At 40.4% G+C, this 25,486-nt stretch overlaps 1 protein-coding gene across 3 annotated transcripts in view; it reads right to left on the bottom strand.

The window, feature by feature from the left end:
* The window catches only part of FBN1 (fibrillin 1), a 145,578-nt gene that overhangs the window by 41,149 nt on the left and 78,943 nt on the right, over positions 1 to 25,486 (bottom strand). For all 3 annotated transcript variants that reach the window (XM_065847842.2, XM_071814092.1, XM_065847841.2), the window contains exons 16-32: positions 23,170 to 23,292; positions 21,757 to 21,909; positions 20,508 to 20,561; positions 19,896 to 20,021; positions 16,645 to 16,770; positions 15,852 to 15,971; positions 14,741 to 14,878; positions 13,709 to 13,759; positions 11,048 to 11,173; positions 10,152 to 10,376; positions 8,786 to 8,911; positions 8,565 to 8,693; positions 7,831 to 7,956; positions 7,572 to 7,697; positions 6,574 to 6,696; positions 2,982 to 3,107; positions 2,031 to 2,156 (exon numbers count right to left, since the gene is read on the bottom strand). In XM_065847842.2, coding sequence (XP_065703914.1) covers positions 2,031 to 2,156; positions 2,982 to 3,107; positions 6,574 to 6,696; positions 7,572 to 7,697; positions 7,831 to 7,956; positions 8,565 to 8,693; positions 8,786 to 8,911; positions 10,152 to 10,376; positions 11,048 to 11,173; positions 13,709 to 13,759; positions 14,741 to 14,878; positions 15,852 to 15,971; positions 16,645 to 16,770; positions 19,896 to 20,021; positions 20,508 to 20,561; positions 21,757 to 21,909; positions 23,170 to 23,292 — 2,124 coding nt within the window. The remainder of the gene's footprint in view (positions 1 to 2,030; positions 2,157 to 2,981; positions 3,108 to 6,573; positions 6,697 to 7,571; positions 7,698 to 7,830; positions 7,957 to 8,564; positions 8,694 to 8,785; positions 8,912 to 10,151; positions 10,377 to 11,047; positions 11,174 to 13,708; positions 13,760 to 14,740; positions 14,879 to 15,851; positions 15,972 to 16,644; positions 16,771 to 19,895; positions 20,022 to 20,507; positions 20,562 to 21,756; positions 21,910 to 23,169; positions 23,293 to 25,486) is intronic.

The following is a 25,486-nucleotide window of genomic DNA, read 5'->3' as shown; positions in this document are numbered from 1 at the left end:
TATCAGCATAATTGATACTTAACATGTTTTTTTTTTTCTAAGATCACTGTCCTCTTTCAAATTACTGAGCTCCTCAACAGCATCTGTTGTAATTAAGGCGTCTTGGTGCTTTTCCTGGTGGGTGTCATCCTCCCTGGGACCCTGGCGCACAGTCCAAAGCAGCAGAGGATGGGCTAAGGGAACGGTAAAGATGTGCGAGGCAGGGCGAAGAGCCCACATGGCAGACAGCATCCATCCAAAGGGCTGGGCTTGGCCAGACCAGGAGGGAGGGATTTCCCTGCATCTCTGTTAAGAAAATGTATTGCTTGGGACCCTTGCCATTACCCTGTGTCACATGATGCCAAAATGGTGGCTATTTCCAGGCACTTGCCCAGAAGGCATACCTCAGATTCCTCCCCTGCCTCCATGACCTTTCTCTGTCTTTTGCCTTCTACTGGTTGTTTCATAGAATCCCAGAATGTCAGGGGTTGGAAGGGACCTGGAAAGTTCATCCAGTGCAATCCTCTCGCCGGAGCAGGAACACCCAGCTGAGGTTCCACAGGAAGGTGTCCAGGCGGGTTTGAATGTCTGCAGAGAAGGAGATTCCACAACCTCCCTGTGTGGTCTCACCAGGGCAGAGTAGAGGGGCAGGAGAACCTCTCTGATCTATTGACCACCTCAGGTACCATTGGCCTTCCTGGCCACAAGGGTCCAGTGCTGGTTCATGGTCATTCTGCTGTCCACCAGGACCCCCAGGTCCCTTTCCCCTACGCTGCTCTCCAACAGGTCGTTCCCCAACTTATACTGGAACCTGGTGCTGTTCCTACCCAGATTCAAGACTCTACACTTGCCCTTGTTCTATTTCATTAAATTTTTCCCCACCCAACTCTCCAGCCTGTCCAGGTCTCTGGATGGCAGCACAGCTTCCAGTGTCTCAGCCGCTCCACCCAGCTTGGTGTCATCAGTTTTGTTTCATCTTCCCTGATTGCTCCTGACCATCCCTCATTACGCTGGGAGTGATCGCTGCACCATGTGTAACTGATCAGCACGAGGGTTTTTCAGGTCTAGAGCACTGAAGATCTTCATATAATTTAGCACAGAAACAAAGAACACTGAACTGTTGGTCTACGGGGTACAATTAGGGATTTCTTGGATTCAGATCAGTTCATATGTAAGTCAAAGGCAGCTGTTACTAATGCACAACTATTCGTCCGTGGTCCAATACGCAAAGTACAACTCCAGTTCTCAGATTGTTCTATGCGAGCTGTAAAAAAACCAGCTTCATATATTCGGGTCACTTCCAGAAGTATATTATTAACTCTATACCATAAGGGCAGACTAAGAATAAAAGTTTGTCTCAAAGACATTGCCAGAAATGTGTTTACACTAAGTCGACATTAAAAATTATATTAAACATATGTTTGCATTTATATTTGGGCAAAGCCTAAGACTCTCCACACCTTGGCTTGAGACACGAGCACTAGGATTATTAATATCATGCCCTCAAAGCCTGTATATTTGAATCTCATTTCTGTTTGCTGGCAATACACAGAATAATGCAAATTCTGATTTTGCTGATACAATGTAGTTGAGTAGCTGTATTGTTGTCACTTTGTAAAAACTGAAGAATTATTTTAGGACATATTTCAAGCCATCTGTGTTTGCCAAAATAATGCCTGGGACAGATACCTGTTTATTTGGATGGACAGTACACAATTATCTCATCCAAACGCACTGAGGTCCTCAGGAGTCCATCACGTTACAAGCAAGGGCATTTTCTGTTCTCTTAACTAACAGCCATGCAGTAATAAGTCAAATTTTGTTCCCAGTGGACGTTTTGTCACTCGTTTCAGCAGAAGCAGCATCAAGCTGAATGCTGTGCCACCAAACTTGAGCAGAACACAAGCAGAGGGAATATGGATGAGAGACACAATATTTAGCACAAATAAGTGAAAAGAATCACAGTGAGAGGAGGTGTCGAACACTAGAGAAAAAGGGCAGGCAGACTTGGAAGTTTAACTAAAAGTGAATAATTAAACTGTAAAACATACCCGTGCAACCAGTTGAGCCTTTCTTGCCTGAATATCCCATATCACAATGACAGATAAAAGAGCCTTTTGTGTTCTCACAGGTTCCACTCAGACAGATGTTTGGATGCAGATCACACTCATTAACATCTAAAAAAAATAAATTAAGATTTATTCAATAAAATTCTTCGAAAGTAACTGGGAAAATCTCTTGAGTTATGAAGTTTTGGTACAAAAACGGGCCTACATATGCAAAGAGAAAACTGCTTAAATTAGCTATTCCTTAGCTAGCGTACATTTTGAGATCTGGTTTAACACTGCTATATTACCATATCTGTATTAACATACCTTTAATTCCAACTTTCCTTAAAGACAAAGATTCAGCATATTATCCAAGGAATGACTATTTACTGATGCTTTCAATGTATACGTATGTGTGTGTTTGTACATACATTCACACGTGCGTACATACTTTAGTTTTGTACAAACGTTTCTCCTCAAATACACTCCAGATTTTTAATTTAAATGTGAAAAGTTGGTTTTGGAGATACATTGTTTCGCGACTGTTCTACCAAGGTACAGCACTTGCACATGGTTTCGTCTCAGAGACAAGTTTAAATCAGCACTGGTGATTTATCTTTCTACAAATTCTCTGTGGTGTCACCCACCAGCAGCTCCTTTCTGCAAGCACTCTCATCTGAGCTGCTCGAGAAACCCACTGGAAGAGGATGTAAAGATATGACGCTATAGATCTTCATGTTTGCATCCCAATCTACAGTGATATACAGAGATTACATCTGCATTTGATAAACACAGCTTGTGTAATGGGGTTTGTCCTATGGTCAGCTGGCCAAAATTAGGGTGTAAAATCAATACTTTTTAAATGTCATTGTCTGTCTACTTGGAAGTACTAATGCCTTAATAACTCATTTTTCCCTCGTTAATGCAGATTGGAAAATATGTACTTTCACTTACCTATGCAAGTCTTCATGTCTTCAGATGCCATGAATCCATCATAGCAAAGACACCTGTATTCTCCTGGGATGTTTGTGCACTGGCCTCCATCACAGATGTTAGGATTGTCTTCACACTCATCGATGTCTACAGCGAAAAAATCACATTAAAATATGCTACCTTTACGGCATGCAACTCACCATAATCAGTGGCAAATATTCCTCTCTGACCCCAAAGGGAACAGGAACCAACTTTGTAGGCAGAAAAGTCATTGACATGAAAAAAATATACAGAACCTTTATCACACCACATGGCCACATACAACTGGAGAGTCTTGGATACAATCCATCACCGTTGAAATCAATGGAAGCTCTGAAGTCAAATCCAGTGACAAAAATACCAGACTTCACAGAGCTTAAAAAAGTCATTGTACACACAGAATACCTCTACAGGTCTCAAGGGTGGTGACAAACTGGAAACACAGAGTCGAACTCGTGATGGGAATAATTACACTACGTACATTTATTTCGCTAAGCGATTTTATGGGGTTTTTTCAGTATTTCGGCTGACTGGCCCGGCCAGCCCATATAGTTACATTCTTTAGCATGTTAAGTTGTTTTCTCAATTAATGAAATTGGCCATCATTGACTGGGGCCGAGCTGCAGAAGCAGACGCTTTATTATATTAATGCAGCCATGCTAAGATCTGGAATCTTTCAGAGTCCCTGGGGTTATATTAGTGTTCCTTGTAAAAATCCCCAGAATCTCCCTGTGTCAGCACCAACAGAGACCAGCGAGAGCAAAAATCAGAAACTCTGCCGAGTGACACCATGGGAAAAAAATCAGCACAAAAAGGACAAGATTCAGGAACCCCCTCCAAGAGCAAGGGTGTAACTCATTATCAGAGCAGCCTATTGTGGATTGCAGTAATTATGCAGCTGCAGAAAATGAACTCGCTTTAACTTAAAATATTATGTTCATTATTCTTCTGCATTTCCAGTGCTTGTGTGGATACACACGTTCTGCAAGGAAGAAGGCTGACCAGTTCCTGTTCATCTTAACAAGCAAATAATGTTGGCATGGACATTAGCCTGGAAATGTTAATTTGGAGTGGAATTTGAATTAACATGCAAAATTAAGCTCTAGAGATGGGGATAATAGTGACAGAAATAAAGAACTTTATTTACTAACCTGTCACTGTACTGATTTCACAGTTGGGGGAAAATCAGCTGACAAAGAACCTGTTGTTTCTCCTAATTGAGCTGATTATTGATGCATAACCTCACCAATTCAAACCTGACCTACTACTGAACTGAACAGCATTCTTACCAGCTCAATTATCAAGAAATATATTCAGTAATGGCTTCTAGCTTTGTGTGATGTTAAAGATAAAAGACATGTTCACACAGAGAGCAAACTGAAAATGTAAAATAGGTGTTCCACAAACTCAGGTCACAGTTCTACTAAATCTTGTACCATGCACAAACACCTAACATAGCAAAAGGAGATATTCAGTGCAATGAGTAAAAAATGTCACAAAACATATTTTTTCTTATTTTTCACTCAGTTTGGGCAGAGGAAAAATTTCAGCAGGCAGATTTTGAATATTCACCACATATTTATATACGTGATTAAAGTCTATTCAAGGGAAGGAAGTAGTATTTTTAGATACTAAAAGGGTGGTGAAGGTGACCCCATACATCTCCGGGTATTTTCTTGAGTGGAATTTGACTTGACATCCAAAGGTGTCTGGTGTTTCTGCTATTTAAACCTTTTTATGTGCTCACTATCACATTCAAGTCTTTCTTAGCGGATAGTTAATGAATACCTAATAGCTCTTGGTGGCTGGCCTACGAATGAAATGCTATTTTTCAGATCCAGGCTGGATATGTATATGCAAAAATTCACAACTAAGATCAGATGGAGTTTTTTTCATCACTCAGATAAGACCTGACTACAAACTTCTACCGACATGTTTATGGTCAAGTTAACGTGTAGACAACACCACCAAGAAACGATCGCTTCCCCACAGCAAAGGCAATCGCTTCCTTCCTTTTTCATTTGGAGAAGGGCAAGATGATAGTTTTCTATTCCAAATTTTTTAGTTTAATACACAGGAAGGTGCTCTAAGTAATCCGCTTTGGTTTCGGATTTAGAGATGTCTTTGAGCGGCTAAGGGCAAGCAGGAGTAAAGAACACAACTGTTTCTAGCCAGTAGACTTGAGATCCCCAAGACTGTCCAAGTACACACTGGGGTCATTTGGTCCCAGTGGCCCCAGTCAAGCCAAGAAGATGAAAACAGAAAAACAGCTCAGAGACTCCTACTCCCCCCATCTTCCCTTCCCTCTCACGTCCCTCTAATCCTCTCACTCGGGCTTAGATTTTGGCTGAGGCACAATTTTGATCAACTGGTTTTATTTTTGCGTTGAAAAAGTGCCCCAAACACCAATGTTTGGGCACATTTCTGTACAAACATGCCTTTTCTAGAACTGATGCTCGCTGAAGACTGGCTACTTTACATCTTTCTGACAGTGTACGATGCAATGGGGGTGCAAAGTGTGTTTAACTATGCTTTAAGGCTCTTTTATCTTTTGGAATGGTAGCGAGTGGCCTCATGGTAATTGAGACCCTGGTTAGAGGTCTATAAATATTTACAAATTCTAAATGTGAGCTTTCTCTATTAATTCAGTATAGAAAACTCCCCATTTGTTCAACTATAAAGACAATTCTATTCCAAGGGATTAACCCTGTTGTATTTCTCATGCTCTTCAAGGGACTCTTGGATGGAACTGGCAAACAGCTGGCAAATATTCACATGCCTCAGTGGCCAGTGCTTGTGCAGCAGGAAGTAAGAGAGGAGTAGGGTCTAATTATCCTTCCAGTAACCTATGTGGAAACCACCCAGTACAATTCACTTAATGGGATTATGACTCCCAGACTCCCAAAGGAGAACACTCAGCTGTTAGAGCTCTGAAAATTTTCTCACAAACCCCGTTTAGAGTTCAAGAGGACTGTTTCCTAAGAAAGATTCACACTATTCACATTCCAATTTGTCTGAAAGTCATTTGGTTTTGAAGTAGTACAGCACATTTGCGTTTGACTAAACAAAGAATTAAAAATAGGAATTGTCTTGCTTGCTTAGGAGTAGATCCCACACAACCACAGAACAGGGCGATCAGCTCCTTTTCTAGCACTTCTGTCTATTATCTCTCCAATAGAACCATAAAGAGTATTTTGGCTTATGTTTATAATGATTCTTTCCATTGACTTCAACACATTTTGGATTTAGATCTAATACAATATTTTAAGGGAGAAAATGTATCACCAACTGAAAACATTACAGCTTTTTGTTACCAAACTCTGAATCAACTTATACACTTCCTGAAATCCTGAAGAATCGATTCCCTTCAAAGTAATACAGTCTGCAGTTGTCCAATACTGATACTCTGGAGATGTTTACTTTAGAAAAAGAACTTGGCTTTCCATGCATTAATTGTGTTGGTTTTGTTTTTACAGGGAATTTGTTACGATAGCTTTCATCTTAAAAAGAAGGTTCCTTTTTAAACTACTGAAATAAACCCTTCCGGCAGAAAAGTTCCCAAAATCTCCCTCACCAGTGCATGTCCTGTGGTCTGGCATGAGCGCAAAGCCTTGTTGACAGCTGCATTCATAGCTGCCCTCCGAGTTGGTACAGAAGTTCTCACAGCCACCATTCATTATACTGCACTCATCGATATCTAAAAAGGAGAAAACCACAGTTAAAACCCACAATACCTTTTACTTTAAAGCGCCTTTCCAGGACACACTTTGAGCCACCTTTCCAGGATAGCATCAATCCAGAATCTACGTCTGGTATTTGCACTCTCCTTGAACATTCAAGTGTTTGCAAATATAGGAATACAGTTCTTTTTCCACATGTAAAAATACCACTGTTGGGCTTCCCCAGTATCATGAAGGCAACAATGTTTTTGTAAAGATCAAGGGAAAAAAATATCTAACAGGCAAAATTAAAGCCGGTGGTTTTTTCCTGAACTTCTGTGGCACAATAAAATGCATATAAAAGGATGCACAATAAAGCCAGTGGATTTTTCCATGGCACAATAAAATGTATGCATATAAACGAGTGCACAATACATGATTTAAGCTAAGTGTCATTTATAAAATGGGGCTTTAGGAAACAGTTACAGGAAAGGCCCTACATTTGAGACAACTGCATATCAAATTAAATTGAACCACATGATTCTACTCCGTGGTCTGCCAGGAATGCCAATTTTTAATAAAATATAGGAGTCAGGATTTAACAAGGTATTCCCTCTTAATGGCTGAAGCCTGAAGTCTTAGGCTATTTCAAATACTATGCTATTTTATGCATCATGATTGATTTACTAGAAAAAATAAGCTATTACCCAGTTCACTGTAATGCTGCCATAATTTCATTCATTCATGGCAACTAATGGATGTGCACATTTTCAGTTTTTTGCCTACTGACAGGCTGTCCTAGATTTTTGAATCACAGTTAAAATGTCTTTATATAGAACTACTAAAAACAAAACAATTCTTTGTGTTTTATCTTCTCTATTCACTAGAGATCCCCTGTAGATTTTGTCCTTACCAACACAGTACAACTTGTCAGGCGTGGACTGATATCCAGGGTTGCAAGCACACTGATATTTTCCAATCAGGTTGACACAATGTCCATTTCGGCACAGGTTGGTGCTTAGGTCACATTCATTAATGTCTGTTGCAAAAGAAAATGAGTGTGTTTGAAGTCTGAATTAAAACGATACTAAAGCAAACATTGTAAACGCATGTACAGGACAAGAGCGGGATAAAAAGCTGCGCACAACAGTGAATCTGCCTGCATGTCTCACCTATACAAGCAGAGATATTTGGTGATATCTGATGGCCTGGAGGGCAGTCGCACCGAAAGCTTCCCTCTGTGTTGATGCAGGTGCCACCTCGGCAGAGAAGGGGATTGCGCTGACACTCATCGATGTCTGCAGAGAGAAGAGCATTCACATCAGTGCGGGGCCAGCACCGCCACAGCGGCATCCTGTCCATCACCACTGTCTGCTACCCATCACAGCACCATCCGCTACATCGGCCCTGGAGTTATCCCTCACACCACAGTGCAGTGGGTTATCCCTCACACCACAGTGCAGTGGGTTATCCCTCACACCACAGTGCAGTGGGTTATCCCCCACACCACAGTGCAGTGGGTTATCCCTCACACCACAGTGCAGTGGGTTATCCCCCACACCACAGTGCAGTTAAAACAATTCTTTTTAAATTAATAAATCAGGCCTCTTCTAAATTTTCGTCTACTCTAACTCCAAAGTTCAAGATAATATCCCACTTAGTAAAATGGAGATTGTGGGGATAAATTAACATCCTACAACTTGACACTTGCTCGTTTATGTTTTGGCATCTTGCAAAAGCAGTAAACTCACATTTGGGGTGGAAATCAAGTGTAAGTGAGCTTTAGTAAGACTCACAAAATGGGAGAAACTTAATCCCAGACACAATGAAACCTTAAAAAACAAAACCAAATCCATGAATAGCACACAGCATACTATTGCACATCTATGGCCCATAAAAAACATACCCATGCAGTTTTTCATCATCATAAATCCGCTTTCATAGCCTTCAAAACATTCACATTCAAAGTCTCCAGGAGTATTGACACAGATGCCTTGGCCACAAAGATCAGGAGAGATGCGGCATTCATCAATATCTGTAACACAAAACACATTCGCAGTATTTTCAGAGGAGTCCAGTCTTTCCTTTGCAAATCAAAGTTCTGAGAGATACATCCATGCAGTTTACCTGTGCAATTCCTCTCTTCAGAATCCAGGGCAAATCCACTGTCACATCTACACTTAAAACTACCAATGGTATTTCTGCATTTTCCATGAGTACAAAGACTGGGGACCATTTTACATTCATTGATATCTAAAAATGAAAGAGTAAGGACATATGATGTTATCACTTGATATAAAAACAGCTCATAAAATAATAATGCCAACTTCAGCGCTCATCCTAGAACACACTACATAAACTGGTACCGGCTTCCACCTAAAGGACAATGGAGACAGCCTGCACTGCAACTCCCGAGAGCACTTTCTGCCACAAAACGCTATTACTCTCCCCTTTTTCCTACAGGATCTGATCTGCAGCTCATGGAAGTCAACAGTAAGATTTCGGTGGCCAGAGGATCAAAGCCACAAGGGCAAAGGGTGCTTCCAAAAGAACCACTCTGTCTTGAGGTTTCTGAGAAAAAAATGTGACCTACATGAGTCACAGAAAATATAATGAGCATAAATAAAAGCACATGTCACTTTTCTTTATGGATAATTAATGGCTTAGTAACTGCAAAACTAAGGCTGAAACTAACAACAGTAATTGGAATTCATATATATTTTCCCCTCCTTTCAGACAAAATCTTTAGGTTTTGGGTAACTGGCTTTCTTGGTAAATATATTCATATCCCTCTGTGCTTCTGACATCGTCCAGCTTAACCTCACTGGTAACCCTGGAAAGATGGCTCTCAGCACACAATGCTCGGGTGTCACTGTGTGGAATTTAATTTAACGCTGGAAGTTTACCAACAATAGTCATAAACAAGAGTTGCTTTACAGTAAATTAAATTCTGCTGATTTGAGCTCTCACCCCAGAAACATTTTTCTCTACTTCTCCAAGTAGTTCCACAAGAAATTCCCCAAATTATTCACCCTCCCTTGCTGGCTCCACAGTAGAATTAAAGTTGTTGCACCCCGTACGGGTAAGGATTGCTGTTTCACTGCATCCAAACCTGACTGCACAGTTTGTTCCAGCTCCTGCACTATGAGGTGCCAGCTTTTCAAAGCTATTCCATCAGCCAGATGTGCCATTAGATGCAACGCAGGAGGCAAAATCAGGCACAATTTAACCTCTCTAGGAGAGACACAAATTTAGCGTTTTGAAGCTGGAGTACTACACAGATTTAACGGCCTGTGACACAGACTATATTATCTTGTGTTTTATTCTGGCTTTCATTTCCATGAAATCTAATCAGATTTATAAATGTGCCTTAAGGTGAGTGAAGTGACTGACTATCACTGAAATCTTCAAACTCACATGAATTGTCCAAGGGAAGAGTAAAAGGAAGAGCCAGCAGGATTTTCTGGCAACAAATCACAAATGGATCACATACCTTTAGAGAAAGGTTTGCCAGTTATCTCTATCTTTGTAGAGAACCCAGATCCTCTTGGACAAAGAGCTTCATATTCAGGTGATCCCTTCAGAGGACACTCCTCACAGTCAAAGCCCCACGCTGCCCCCACGGAGCAGCAGCAAGCGTCCATCCGGTGTCGGCCCGGGATCTGGGACGTGCATTGCTCGTCTTCGTGCTGCAGGTAGCAACTCTCCAAACGAATGTCTGTTGGGTAATTGAACAACATGTTGAGAGAGAAAGTTTAGTTCCCCATAGATAAGAGTTGAGTAAGGTTAAAATGCCATTCTGAAAAATGGTGCTCAACGCTTGTAGCAAATTTTGGATCAGAAATGAATTTTACGTACTCCAGCTTACCATAAGTACATAAGGCCTTTTTGTTACTACAAGCTACACCTTGTTCTCAGACAAATCTTGGGAATTTATTATCATAAAGGGACCAAGGTGCTTTGGATGGACAGCGTACAAAAGTTGGATATTGTGTTGCACCCTCCAGTAAGGCGTATGGTGTGCTAGCAACACCACATCCCTCCCCAGATGACCAAGTCCTGGCCCACAATGGTCCCCCCACCATTCCTCCACCTCGGTGATTTCAGTGGAGCTGCTGGTGAAGAGTGCTAAGAGCACAGATGATCTGTAAGGAATTAAATCGATGATATTCAACAGCTTGCAGATGGCGATGGGCTTTAGCTACTACCATTGGAATCTGTTCATATTCCAGTTGAACCAGGTTCATGTCCCTGATTGATTCCATTCGAAAATTACTTATGTGGCCAGAAATAATTTGCCTTACTTGTAAGAAAACATGCAGTGCAAACATTGCTCACCACATAGATTTGCTCTTGACTAGAAGACCTGTAAATGGAATTAATACCTACCAAGACATGTTCGTCCAGACGCATCTAAAGTCATTCCATTGGGGCACTGGCAAACAAACGATCCCAAGGTATTGACACATTGCCCATTGGTACAGACTCCAGGAAACACCTCACATTCGTTTACATCTATTTCCAAACAAAATGTGAATAAAAGGAATCACTAGCGTGCTAAACACGAACAAATCAGAAAAAAATATGAACATTCTAATGTTTGGTTTTTAGGGTAAAATGTAAAACCACAGCAGTTTGTATGGCCTGACAAAATTCCAAATATTTAGGATTTCCTATGCAAGTCAGCCAGAACCAACTAATTACAGAAAAATGCTGTGATTAGAAATAATACATGATGCTATACGCCATTTGCATATATATTGAAATTAACCTGAAAAGTAACAACTATTGTGCATTATCAATTTTCATACTCACTGTGGGCCAGATTTTTGAAGCAAATGGGCAAAGAAAGAAAAAGGTAAGTGCATAATGAGATTACGCATTGTTCCAACCAGATTAAGTTATGCTCTATTTTGAAACTTTCAAAAAATGTTTGTATTTTTGATGTTTGTGTCTTATCAGGCATACCTCTGCATGCCTGGAAACCATAACATTGTTTGAAATCTGACCCTATGAAATCTGGCCCCTTGTCAGCCATTAGGAACTTTATACAGACGAAAACAAACTCCTTCTGACTCCACACAGAGTTTGACTTCATTAAGTAAAGATTATATTTCTATATTTAAGTGGCAAATTTAGCACTTTTGGCTAAGGATAATTTGATTAGCTGTGTTAACTTGGCCTGATCATAAATAAATGATTAGTAATAATGTTTAGTAATCTGGGTGTGGGGTCCTCCCACCAGTGTCCTTTGTCCTTCACAACCGCCTTTAGGAAAAGTCACCAGCATTAATATGGCCGAAGATGAAACATGACAATTTTTAAGGCAGGAAGGGATAAGGACAAGAAATGAGAAAAGAATCACTTTGATATTCTAGGGCCGAACACTCATTTATAATAAAGAAGTGAGTAGGCTGGACCTGCTGGACTTGCAGACGCAACTCCTGGTGTGGAGAGATTCTGCAGCTCTCAGACCACACGGAGCAGGGTGGAGGATAAGCGTGGGGGGGACATCATAAATAAAAGGCCCACACTGACTGGAAGTAAAATCAGTGGACTATTAGAAACCACTGAAACACAGTTCACGGCCCGTGAGCCGTATTCCAGCTGACAGCTCCAGGGCTCACCCGGAGACTCGAGGAACGACGCTGCCAACTCCATTTGTTTGCTTGCACAAGGTCCATTACTCATTTGACATTGGCTGCGTATGGGAGAACTGAGTATCACCTTTTGGGAACTAAACTTCCTTGTCCTGTCTCTCACTCGCCAGTAAATTTCCTAGAGATCTTTCCCTGTCTTGAAAAATGCTTACATTGGTTCAAACCCAAATACAGCCTCAGTACACTAAAAGCAGGGGAAACTGCTCTGAAAAATCTGGGGCTCTCCAGGTCCCACAGACATGAGCAAGTTGAAAGCATGTAATAGATGTACTCCGAAGTGCTGGTAAAGGAAATGCTGAAAACAGTTATGTCTACATCTTGGAAGGATAAACTTTCCATCCTAGCAGTGTTGAAATGTTCTAAGACTTTCCTTGTGAAGACAGATAGGTGGGGCCACTTCTTTTTCTTTCCCCTTTTCTTTCACTTACACACTCCAGAAAGTGTTGCTGAGGTCAGATAAGTTATGTACAGTGGGTCTGCAGCACAGACGTGCCAAGATATTCAGTCATCATTTGGAAAGCAAAGAATATGTGTGAGGGTGTTCCTCTTTCTTGTTTTTTTGTTGTTGTTTTATTTTATTTTTTATTAAGGGAAAAAACAATGTTTCTTTATGGAAGCTACATATGGGAGTAATTTTTAAAGAATATTTTAACTGCAGTGTCATGTCAGATGTTGTCACTCAGGATGACCCACAGCAGTTTGAGACTCTCGGAGCTTCTGCATATTATGGAAATATGCAGCACTTTGCCAGGGGTTCAAATCAATTCAAATAAAGATGAAATAGGGTGGGACCTTTAATTCTCACACCAGGCAAAAAGCTACACATTTTTTAAATCTTCAACCTTAACTGTGTCCTGATGCTTTTTTTTAAAAAAATAAGACAATGAAACAATGCTTTGGAATGTGTCTGATTTCAGATAATGCTGCATGGAAGAAAGTCAAGGTTAAAAACAAACAAACAATCAAAACCACAAACCACTTTCATGTGAAATATAGTCTTTAAACATTCTTTTTCTAAAGCATAGTCATGGCTTGTATCCATTGTACCAATAATGCCATGGTTTCTAACATATATAAGATGCATAATTTGCCCAAATAGCTTACCCAGTTAACAGTATATATAATATATATATAAAATAAGGAGAACCATCTTCTTATACTGATAGACACTATAATTGCAAGTGTATACTTTGAGCTAAACTGTAAATATGTAGGAATGTTAAACAACCTGAAACCAAATTCATCCCTGACATAACTGTAATGAAGTCAATGGAACTACACGAGGTAGGAATCTGGCATACTGTTCCTCTGTGTTAAATTAACCACTTCAATCAAAACACTGGCATTTCTTCATTCAAGCTCTGATTTATGTTAAGGCAACAATAAATACCTTCACACAATGTTCCTCTTATTCTTGAATATCCCTTTTGACATATTGGGTCTGCAAAACAAACAAAAGTGAACTTTTAGGATGCTACAGTCCAAAACTCACTATTAACTTATTGTGCAAAACTGATCATGTGAAATATTGTCTGGAGTTTATTGCTATGAGAAGTCTGAGTATTTAGACAGCATCTCAGTATTTGCTGAAATAATAAAGAGATAACATAGGGCACCTACATAAACTATACAGAGTGTCAGCCATTATCCTCTTTTGCTTCCCATGTGTTTTGGCTAGCTAATCCAAAAGTGGTTTTACGATTCCTGGTTCATTCAAATCAATTAATTCATTTAAGTTGATCCCAGCACATTACAGCCCTATTTACCACGGATGGATGAGGATGAATTCTGCTAAGATATACAGGAGGAATTTAACCAAAGATTTGAGCAAACCAGCAGCTTTCAGCACATAGAAATAACAACCCACACACATTTCTGCATTCATCAGCTCATCCCTGGGTTCCCAGCTCGTCCCACAGTTCAGTCTAATTATCAAGTGAATATGGAGAGATCTCAACCCATCAGCTCTATGATTCTTTAGGTCATCAGTTAATCTACAGAGTATAATAACAAGGGCTACTCCCTCTCCTCCCTCCATTACCACACCAAAGATACATTTGGTGCAAACATTTTCTTGGGAGCTCTGGGGAACATGTATCTATTGCTACATCATTAGGAACTCTCGATCACTAATTATGACAAACCATGCTAAAGTAATGCTGCAAGTTACAGACTGTAGGTGTGGTCCCTTCCCTTCAGAATTTAAACTTGTTTACTATAAAATCCCAAGTTTGAACCTTCTATAGCTGCATGCTGCCTCTCAGATATTATGATTTATTGTTTTCAGACCAAATACGGAACGAGTCCTTGATAAGAGAAAAAGTTATTTGTCTAGCCTGTGCCCAAACTTCTATACCAATAATCCAGACCAACCTCAGAATAGGAAAAACTCTAGGTTCCTGAGAAACACCAACAGCGTTACCTCGTTCACATGGCGTACACGGGCTTCCCCAAGCAGCACCCAGTGAGGAACAGCACTGCGACTTCAGAGTTGCTCCGTTGATGTTTATCTCACACCTTCCATCCACGATGTTCTGCCAACAGGTACCCTTAACAGTTTCTGTTTGATTAAAATAAAAATCAATGTATTGTCGTGCAGATTGTTTAGCGTTATACATCAATGGGGCTGCAAACACGCTTGAATTTAACCATGAAAAAAATCATCCTTTCATTATAAATACCGCATTAGATCTGTATTTATTTTAAAAGCTTTTAACTTATCCTTCTCTATGCTGGACTATAGCCTGAAATCATCCCAGCACAGAGCCCTTGCAAATCCTAGTTTATGCTTATTAACCTTAACAGGGAATATCTCAACACCATTCAAGATCTGAGTCATTGTATTTGTTACGACTCAGACTAGAGGCAGATGCAGAAGGACAGGGTGGACATGAACCCTTTCTAGCTCTTCCATTAATTTATTAGATCCCTCGATCTGGATATCTGATCTTCGCACATAGGGAGTGTCAGGAGATACCCAAGGATCAGACAGAGCTATGGTTCCGCAGTTTTCCTCACTGAGTAGGCAACAGCTGTAAACTACTGCCTCTCCAGAACAGGTAAGGGAAGAACTTGCGAGTCCATAGAGTATCTGAGTCACAGCACTGTGGCTGCTCTTGAGCTGCTCTGGACTGCACACAGCTTACGCGTGCTCCATCTCAAATAGAAAACTGGCCTTTCCAGAGCGCAGATCTCAACGAGAACACGTCTGCCCCTCTTGCAGGGGGAATTAAGTTGCTGAGCATCGTCCTGAAGAAGTAGTCATTGCATTTCTATATTTGTTACCAAAACAAAATGTCATCTATCTTTCAAATTTGACATGGAAGCACACCAGGCTCCCAAGTGCCGGTCACACTTCATGTACACACAGTAATGGTGAAAACAAACACTTTCTTAACATCATTTCTGTAATGTTTTCCACTGAATTTATCTACACAAGTTAATTATTTTCTAAACATGGCTTATAACACAATGTTTGTAGGTCACTAGACATTTTCCACCAGCAAATGTAAAAACTTGAGAAGAATACATACCTATGCAGATGGTTCTGGTTGTATCCAAAGTGCTTTCAGGAGAACATTCACAAGCAAAAGAGCCTGGTGTGTTTTTGCATACCCCATTAACACAGGGGTTAGATTCACACTCATCAATATCTAGAAGAGAAACACACTGTTAGTGCTGGGAAGCAGTAAAAAAATTACACATGGCCTTTTCCAGCTTAGGAAAACAAGGAAGAAGCTTTTCTCAGGACCAGTTTTCCTGATATTCTGCTTCTGTGTTATGAAACTCTTCACAGCAGACCAATGACGCTTGTGTCCTAAAGACAGACCCAAACATCAGAACATTAAAACACTGAACTTGGAAGCAGCATCTCATTTTTCAGTGATATCCAGCTATTGCTCTGCTTTGTGGTGACAGACTGTGTTGTTTAAATGATCTGATACACATCCTGTCCGTGGCTCAAAAAGGGTCCAAACTAGGAGCCGTCTGGCTCTGTCCTCCACACAGATAACGAATTTGTGAAACGTGGTTCTTCTCACAGTGTGGGCCCACTGTTAGCAGTCACTCTGGAGAGTGCTACTACAGATCTAATACAGGCTGCTCCATGAGGTTATCTCATTATTCCATTTCGGCCTTGTCTCTCCTCATTCTTTTTCTTCCCCATATAATTTATTTTGGTTTGGTTTCTTTTTGGTTTTTGGGTTTGGTTTGTTTTTTTTTTAGTTCTAGACATTATATCCTTATCAAGGTTCAAAGTATTCCTGGAACAATCTGAGAACAATCCTAATGAATGAAACTGGGATGAAATGGAGTGTTACCAGTTACCTTCACACGTCTTTAGGTCAGGAGTGTAGACAAATCCCTTCGGACAGGTGCAGGTGAAACTTCCAGGGGTATTTCTGCATTGCCCGTTGTCACAAAGCAGCATGTTCAGCGCACATTCATCAATATCTATAATGAAAATCAAGAACTCTTTAAGAAAGAAAACATTCCTGAAATAGAAGCCAAGACAGAATTTGCTTCCCAACAGCCACATTTAATTAGATTTTGTGTATGTGGAGAGAGGAGACAAAGGGAGCAGAAAAAGAGAGCGAAAATACTCACACAAGACTTGCACTGGTTTTTAAAGACACTAAAAAGATTTCTAGAGTATTTTAGTAGACAACAGGCTTGGAACGATTTCAAATGGAAATGACCATTCCAAATAACTAACAGTAAAGATCCTACTTACTGCACCTTCCTTCTTCATGAAAACTATCATTAAAACAATGGAAACAATAATAATGATATTCACTCAAACCACAGTTTGAATTCAAATAGTATTTTAATTTTGTTTTTTAAATAGGTAAAAATAAAAAACGTTCTCTACATATTTTTGTTGACTTTTTCCTGAGCTTTATTCTTCAGTGGGCTGGTTTGCTTTGTAAGAGCTTGTACTTCCTTTCTATACATATCCATCATTTGTGACAGCCACACCAGGGTTCAAAATAAAGCTCGGACTCACACTTTCCTCTTGCTTATACTGTGGAATAGGTCTATGCAGTCTCTGATTCCATGCACAGCAGCCCCCACAGTCATAAAAGAAATGAGGAGAGGATCGGTTTGGAAAGCTCTGCTGGTCATCCTGGTCTTTAAATCACCATTTTTTCCAAGCTGGCTCTGAACTGTCTTAGATGTTATGGTTCACAAGGCCAATGTGAGTCTACACTTGCTTCAGAGGTGAAAAATTTCAATAGAAATGCTAGTGCTAAATTTCAAGAGCCCTTAGGAAATCATTGGAAGAGCTGTGGTCATTAGAGAGAAGTTGCAAGAAGGTGGCAATGGGCCATAGATGGCAGGTGAAGAGCACGAGACCCCAAGAGCAGACAGGAACAATTGGCTAAATCAGAGAGGCCTCAGAAAGTGTTGAGAGAAGCTGGGAAGACTCAGAGGGTCAAGCGCAGCAGCTGGGAACAGCAAAAGGCCTAGGAAAAGCAGGGAGATTTGCAGAATAAAACAGACCGTGTGGGAAGCTTCACAGGAGTTCAGAAAAATTGAGAGCGGGCCAGGTGGAACATTATGGAAGAATGGGAAACAGCTGTGATGGAGCAGGGACGTGGGCTGCACCGGGGTGGGCTGGGGAGCAGCTGGAAAACTCGCAGATGGATGGGGAGAAGAGAAGGGATGCCATGAGCTACGGGCAGACACTGAAATGGGACATGGATAATTGAAGCCAAAGAAACAAATGGGAAAATGGGATGAATTACAGCATGAATTTTATCAAAGACAGACCGACTCTTATTTTTTTTCAAAAACAAGATAGGGGATAGTTTAGACTGGGATATCACAGATGACTTAAGCTATTTACCTTTAAGTAGAGAATACAGAACCCAAATAAAATTATTATGTAAGCTCGACATAACAGGAAGGAATTTAAGAAGTTTGAGGTGGCTCCAGAGCTGGCTGAAGGGGAGATTGAGGTAGGGTATATTAAAAAGCAGAGCAATCACGATGGAAAGAGGATATTAGCCATGCCTCTCAGGGATCCTATAAAATAGTCATTGCAATGTAGAAATGGAAATTGAATGGGATCAAAAACTGTGGACAACACTAAGCTGGAAGTTAATTCCAATAATCATGCAAGACTAAATTAATCTTGACTATGTGAATGAGAGAAATAGGATTAAATATAATCACCAGCATTCAAAACCTTGCAATTAGGGACCAATAACAATAACATAGTATAAACCAGAACACAGGCTATGGAGAATAGGAAACTCTGGAGGTAACTCCCAATTAGAGGCTGACTTTGATCCCAAAGGATGATATGTATTTAAGAAACGACTCATGCACTCTAGAGTCAGTTCAGGCAGGCTTTTCCTAGGGGCAATGGAGAATTGCTGGCACCGCTATACAAGGCACTGGTCAGACCTCATCAGAATGCTGCATCCACTGGGCAGATCAGTTGTGCTCAACACAAGGCTGAAGGCTCTCTTAAGTGTGGATTTGGATAGTTTAGCCCACGAGCTTGAGAAAGGATATGATAATACTTTATAAACACTTTGGGGATGAGTGCTGACGTGGTGCTAAGTCAAAGGATAATATTAGTACAGCATCAACAAGCGATAAAAGGGTCACAAACAAATTTTAACAGGAAACCGGAAGAAATTTCTAATGAGTTGTGCAAAGGAGGTTTGGAACAATGCACCAACGAAGGAGTGGAAGAAAGGGATCTAAAGGGTTCTGAGTTATGGGTTTTCAATGGGATCATGTAATAGAATGAGAAAATTGTCAGCATGAAAATTTGCAACAGGAGTTTCTAGGCATCTGATGGTTTATTCAACATCCAAGATAGTGTGAGAAGACACTGGACTGCTACTGATTTGAATTCTTTTTATCCCATGCTACAGTGCTCCCACTGGACACCTCTAAGGAGCAAGAAGAACTTGTATCAGCTTTTCTGTGATGAAGAATTTGGCTTTAGGTTTTTTTCACTTTTACAGCACAGGAAACCAGCCCTACCCTGAGACACACACGCCATCAGATTCCACTGCTGCTTCCAATGACAGGAAAACACTTAACACAGTTAAACCACTAGCCCTGTCTGAAACTTGAAAGGCAATCATCCCCTAAGTAAGAGTTGGGAGAAACCATGTAAGCCTTCTGTAGCACATGGGATGTTTATCTTCTTATGATCAGTTGGGAGTTTTACTTCAATCTGCTGCTCTTGGAGGCACCCAGCACAGCAGTGATCCCAGACCCCCCCTGTGGTGCTCTGCAATTGCAGGAGCTGAATTCTTTTCATTTTGAGAAACACTGGTACTGCAGAGTGCATGTTCACCAGACTTAACTGAACTGGATATTTATTGCCTGGTTGCCAGTGATTTAAGTCACTGATGGCAACGGTTCCTCACAGCCCCACAGTGGAGGATTTTATGAGCATTGCGAAGCACTGAAATTAAAACAAGAGCTCAGCAGAAACATCCAGAAGTATCAGAAAAGCAGGTAGTGGATCTGATGAAACACTGGGAAAAAAAAGGCGAAGGAGGATAAAAACAAGCATCAGACTTCAAAAATAAAAATGGGACGTTTTATACCAATGCAGTTTTTCCCAGTTGAATCCACTTCATATCCAGGGTTACAAATACATTTGTATGTTCCATGCAGATTCTCACACCTTCCGTTTGGACAGAGATCGGTATCCAGTAAGCACTCATTAATATCTACACAAAGATAAAAAACAGAAACAAAATGAAGAAAACAGAGTCAGTTGTTGAGGGGCTGTGGGGCTCAATTCTCCAAACTAGAAAATGATAGATTTCCAATATCACTAACAATACATGAGGGAATTCACACATAAATATTCACACTCAAGAGAAAAAAGCATCTCTTTCACACTGATTTTGACCATCTCTAGAGCACGGACATTTAAGAAACACTCAACTGTAGATAAGAACTGGGATATTAAACTGAGGTGTTAATTTAGAGATGCACATGTACTAATATCCTCCTGTATCTCCTGATAGCATCGCTCTCCAAAGAATGAAAATTCTTCCTTTCTGAATGCTCATTTAATCCTAAATTATTCTTATGTGTCATTTCAATAAGTCTTCCTCCCATTCTTTCCTGCTGTCATCCCACTGGCATGTCTAACAAATCCAAGCTTTCAGCCAGAGCTGCTATAGTTTAATTACATTAGGTGATCTTACCATTTCCTCCGGCCGTCATGCCAGTTCCGCTGCTGCACAGGGCCTGGTATTCAGCTGAAAAAATATTAAAATACTTACTGGAATATTCTTTCTTACCTCATTGCTTTCAGCGTCATCATATATAATATGCCAATTAATTATTCAAATGAAATAACATGCCCTGCAATTATTCAAACACATTAACAGCCTCACAGTGTTCTGAACCTGTGAAATGTTTTAGCAGATTGAGGTTCTGCATCTGCTCATGAAGATGGATGAGGAAAAGCTTCACATGGTGAACTGAGGCATTTAGGAATAGACATAAACTTCACGCTGGCCCTCCTGCACAAATGAACCGTAACACATTCACAGCAAGATTCTCCAGCACTCGTTTGCCCAGGCTCCTGTGCAAGGTGCACATTCAAAGTGACCAGGAACCAGAAAAGGTTGTGCTATAAATCTATCCCATATTTAATTCCATTTAGCAGGAGTGTCTTCAGGAGTTCAGAGCAGATAAAAGACCTCTGATCCTTTTTAAAAAGAAAAAAAAAGTATCGAAGTATCTCAATTACTGCTGGGTTCAAGTTCTTCTTTTGAGGTCAGAATAATTAAAAGAAGAAACGGACAGTCAGATCGGCATTAATTGTCACGTAGATCAGCATTTTCCAATATATTTGCACTTTAGTAACAGCCCAAATAATTAGACTGCTAAAAATAATAAATATTATACATATTTATGGATTTAGCTGTCCTTAAGGAAAATCACATGCAACACACCTTCCACTATTAACATAACCAGCAGATTAACAGGTATTCTCAACCAGCTTCACTGCATGTTTGGTTTTGCATGGACTATCCAACAGCTACTTAGTCTACAAACAATTCCAGATCACTGGAAGGCTACAGAACTCAGGCAGCAAACATCTGACCGACAGGTGTACATAAGGATTTGAATACATGAATTACTCAAGATGTTTCCATTAATAACTTGAGGTTAAAATAGTGTTGTTATCCACATCTATCAAAATAGAGTTTGTTGTTTGAAAATCCAGTTTAACGCACGTAACAACTCTGGATTCAGATATTGGCATTTATGTTGCTTTAAAAAATTCTCTCCTTTACTCTTCCAACATGCGAAACAGCAGATTGCTCAAAATATATAAAATGTTATATGACGATTTAACCCTTCTCATTCAGGGTGCAATGTTAATACTAAACTGTACTTTACTCAAAGCTTAGACTTGAATATGTATCAGTAAATATGCTGTACCTGAATTTTGCGCTGGGCAGGGCTGGCAGGGCTCCCCAAAGGCGTAGTCAGTGCTGGCACAACAGCACTCTGACTTTGTAACCGCACCGGTTAGCGGTCTCACGCATTGTCCTCTCTTGTAGCCACCATAGCATGTGCTGCGCATATGTGTATCTGAGGAAAGGAATCGCCGTTAATCCTGCCATAGCCAACTGTCATAAATTACAACAAGTATTAAACGTAGCTCGGGTGTGATAAACACTGTAAAATAGCTGTCAAAACAAAACATCTTTCACCATTTCCTTATGCTTTTCACCCAGCCATACCCTCGCTCTGCTCAGCATGGGAAATACTTTTTCCTCACGCTCCTAAGCGCTCAGACATACAAACGAGTTACTGCATTTAATGGCTTAACACGCATTAGTGAAGTACTAGGGGAACCACAAATACTTTACCTTGAACTAGCGAGAAGCCATTAGGAAAAGGGACAAAGTCTCTGTCATATGACAGGGACGTTACCCACTTGTAACTTGACGGTAACAGTGCCAGGAGCGAGAACCAAGTATATATCAAAACTTCCAAAAAACCTCAGCACTGTTTCCTTTACTCTCAGAGTCAGAGAACTCATTTGATTTTAATAAGAAGTATTTTCTCCCTCTCCCAACCTTGTTAGTTGTCTCTGTTTCATCCAGGCTAAAATCACCACTGGTGCAAATACCCTGGGTTAGGCCCACTAAGGTGACCCTAAAGCTTTTGTTTTCATTTTATACCTGAAAAGAGCCAGAATGAGAGGAAAAGAAAAACTTGCATCGGGAAGAGATCAAAAAATATGCTGTCATTTTAAAAAATCCTTTTTTTTTGGAAAAACAAAGAAAAATTCAGTGATGATATTCCAGTGATAAGGTTTAAAACGGTGATGTTTTCAGGTCCTGGGGTGACACGTCTCACTTTTTAAATACTGGCCCAAAAGTGCTGTCGGACACATTTGAATTTGAAAATCAAAGATCTCAAACGTCTTTCACTTGTAGAGAAACTGGCAGAAGTGGAAAAACTGATACGCCCCACTTTAAACGGAGGGGAAAGAGTAATTACATCTTTAAACTCTGTGACAAACGAAGAATTTTACATTGACAGAAATGGGGCAAATTCTCAGCTACTCAGCAGCACTGCTCACCTCCACCAGCGCTACGCTGTACTGTCTACCTCACCTTGGCATTTGACACACACTTTTTGCTCTTTAAATGTAAAGATGAAAGAGCAAACCGGGCTATTGCAGTAAATATCCCTGAGATGTTAGTATCCACCATAACTAGCACCCACCAATCCATGATAAAAATGGTAAAGTCTACATTTAAACTTGGTCTGTCCATCCGTCTAGCGTTAGTGCCTTAACGTTGGCTAATTGTGACTCGCCACACATGAAGCTTGTCTTACCGACACACACGCGTCCGTCCAGTCCGACTGCAAGGCCAGGGAAGCATTCACATCTGAAAGAGCCATCAGTGTTCACACAGCGCCCGTTCATGCATATTCCAGCTGTCTCACACTCATCAATGTCTGTTGGAGAACAGAATGAGCTTTATTAGGAACTAAATTACACAGTGTTCAATGGCTGGCTGAAGCTTGCGCTTGTGCAGCTTATTTGCAATGTATCCTATAGAAAAATAGCAAGTGTAAATGGAAAGTAGTTCAAGTAAAGGTTTTATTAAGAATAACGATTAATTCATTCTGGGAAATGGGGGAAGAAAATGCACAATTCGGGAGAAATAAACAGAACAAAATAATTTCACAGTCCTTAGAAAGCAAAAAGGGGCTACATTCTCCTAACTTGTCCCCAAGAGGAACATACTCTGATTTACAGGTCATTCAGGCAAAAACATAACCAGAGGAAGGACGAAATTGTGACTGCTGCGACAAAGGACTTCTGCAGTGTTTAAGAGTGCATCCCCTTTCTGTGGTAACAGATTATCCTGTAAGAAATGAGTCCAGATAGCAAATTGAATCTTTCACCCCCACACGAGGTCCCTTCACGGGGCCATCGAAGAATTTCCCTTCCACCTGCCGCGGGTTCAGTTTTTGGGTGTCCATCGGCATTTCCACAGCCAGCCCTGCCCCACATCATCGTGTCTCTCCGTGATCTGCATGACAATCGGCTTTTCCTATCAGATGCTCATTACAGCCCATTTTATAAACTCTAAACAGACAGACTGCACTCCAGCCTTGACAGGAACTTGTTAATGATTTGAGCCCTGAGCACAAGCTACCACCTTTGCCCAACAATAGTGCGTTGAACAATAAGGCCCTTAGCAAAGAAATACTGAGTGAAGCCTTATAATATTAGACTATCACAAAGGGATGTCAAATTAGTACTAAATTATAAAGGCTGCGTATCCTGTCAATAGTAAGATCATTCTCCAGAGACAGAGAGCATGCCATTGTTTTATAAGTGATTAAGAAAAGTAGAGTTTAGAATATTGTTTGGAAGTATGTATAACCTTTATAAAATAACCGCATCGTAACAACTCTCTATAGTATATACGAGAGACAGTGTGTGTGACAACTTCCTTTTTTTGACCTTAAAAGGGCAAATTGCGAGTGAAACACCTCTGTGTTTTACTTAGTTTGTGTTGTTTGGCATAACACATGGCTTGTGTGATCCAAGATTCCTTCTTCAAACTGCATTTTAAAATAGAAGTTACATTTAAGTATGTAGGCTTGATTCCTTCCTACTTCATCCTGCAATCTTTTGTTCTGTTTCAGAAACCTTAAATGCTTTTCCTACTTTTAGTCCTTACTCAGTGTAAGTAAAAACGGAGTTGGGACTTCAAAATATGCCCATACTATTTAACAGTGTAGGCAGTCACTTTGATAGACAACACTGTACTCCTTTGATAGATACAAGCTCTCCTAAAACCAAAAACAAACCCCACAACTTTCCTTTCTTAAGATTACTTATAGAAACAGAAAGGCAAAGTTACTTTTTGTTTCCTTTTCCTGTAAATTTTAAAAACTATTTTGTAAGCTAACGAGAGGTACAACGTGCAATCCATTTTCTTTTGCACCGACTTACTTACAAATGCTTTGAAAATAGTGTTGTAGATGTTCTACAGAGAGGTAAAGTGGGTCACACAGAATTGCACCGATCAGCTGAGAACGTGGCTCCAGTAAAGAGGGGGCAAAACACCTCTGCTTTGACCAGGGCTGAGGTTCCACCCGGTAAATCATCTGCACGTGCAGGCCTTCAGTCCAAATTTCTAACCTTGACAAGGCTCCGTTGTCTTCCGTGGCAAAAGTCACCCTTTGGACAACTTCAAAAATACTCATTTTTCTGACTTTTGCCAGAATACCTCAACCTGGTTCTGGAAAAGCACACAGTGGGCTCATTCTCCATGTCCAATGAGTTTTTGCCTTTTCTCCTTAGCTTACTCAGTGGTGTCAGCTGGGTACATTACGTCCTCTAATTTTACCCAGGAAAAATTTGCTCAGACTACTGCACTGCCACTTTCGGTTGCCTTGCAATAGCTTGCAATTTGGGGAATTCCTGTTTGGTCTAAAGATGAAACAATGTATGGAACAGGAATCACACTTTAATCCTCTGCCTGCCTGATGTAAGTATTTCTGAAAAATCATCAGCAAAATAATCTAATGGTGAATAAGCTTAGAATGTCTTGCATTACAGGGAATACATAAGACTATGGTGTAACATTCTTTTTTGGCATGTTACTTCATAAGGCCTGAGTGGAATTTTTTA

This window comes from Patagioenas fasciata, chromosome 12, assembly GCF_037038585.1.
Source record: "Patagioenas fasciata isolate bPatFas1 chromosome 12, bPatFas1.hap1, whole genome shotgun sequence".
Classification (NCBI taxonomy): domain Eukaryota; kingdom Metazoa; phylum Chordata; class Aves; order Columbiformes; family Columbidae; genus Patagioenas; species Patagioenas fasciata.
This window is presented reverse-complemented; position numbering and strand designations above follow the sequence as displayed.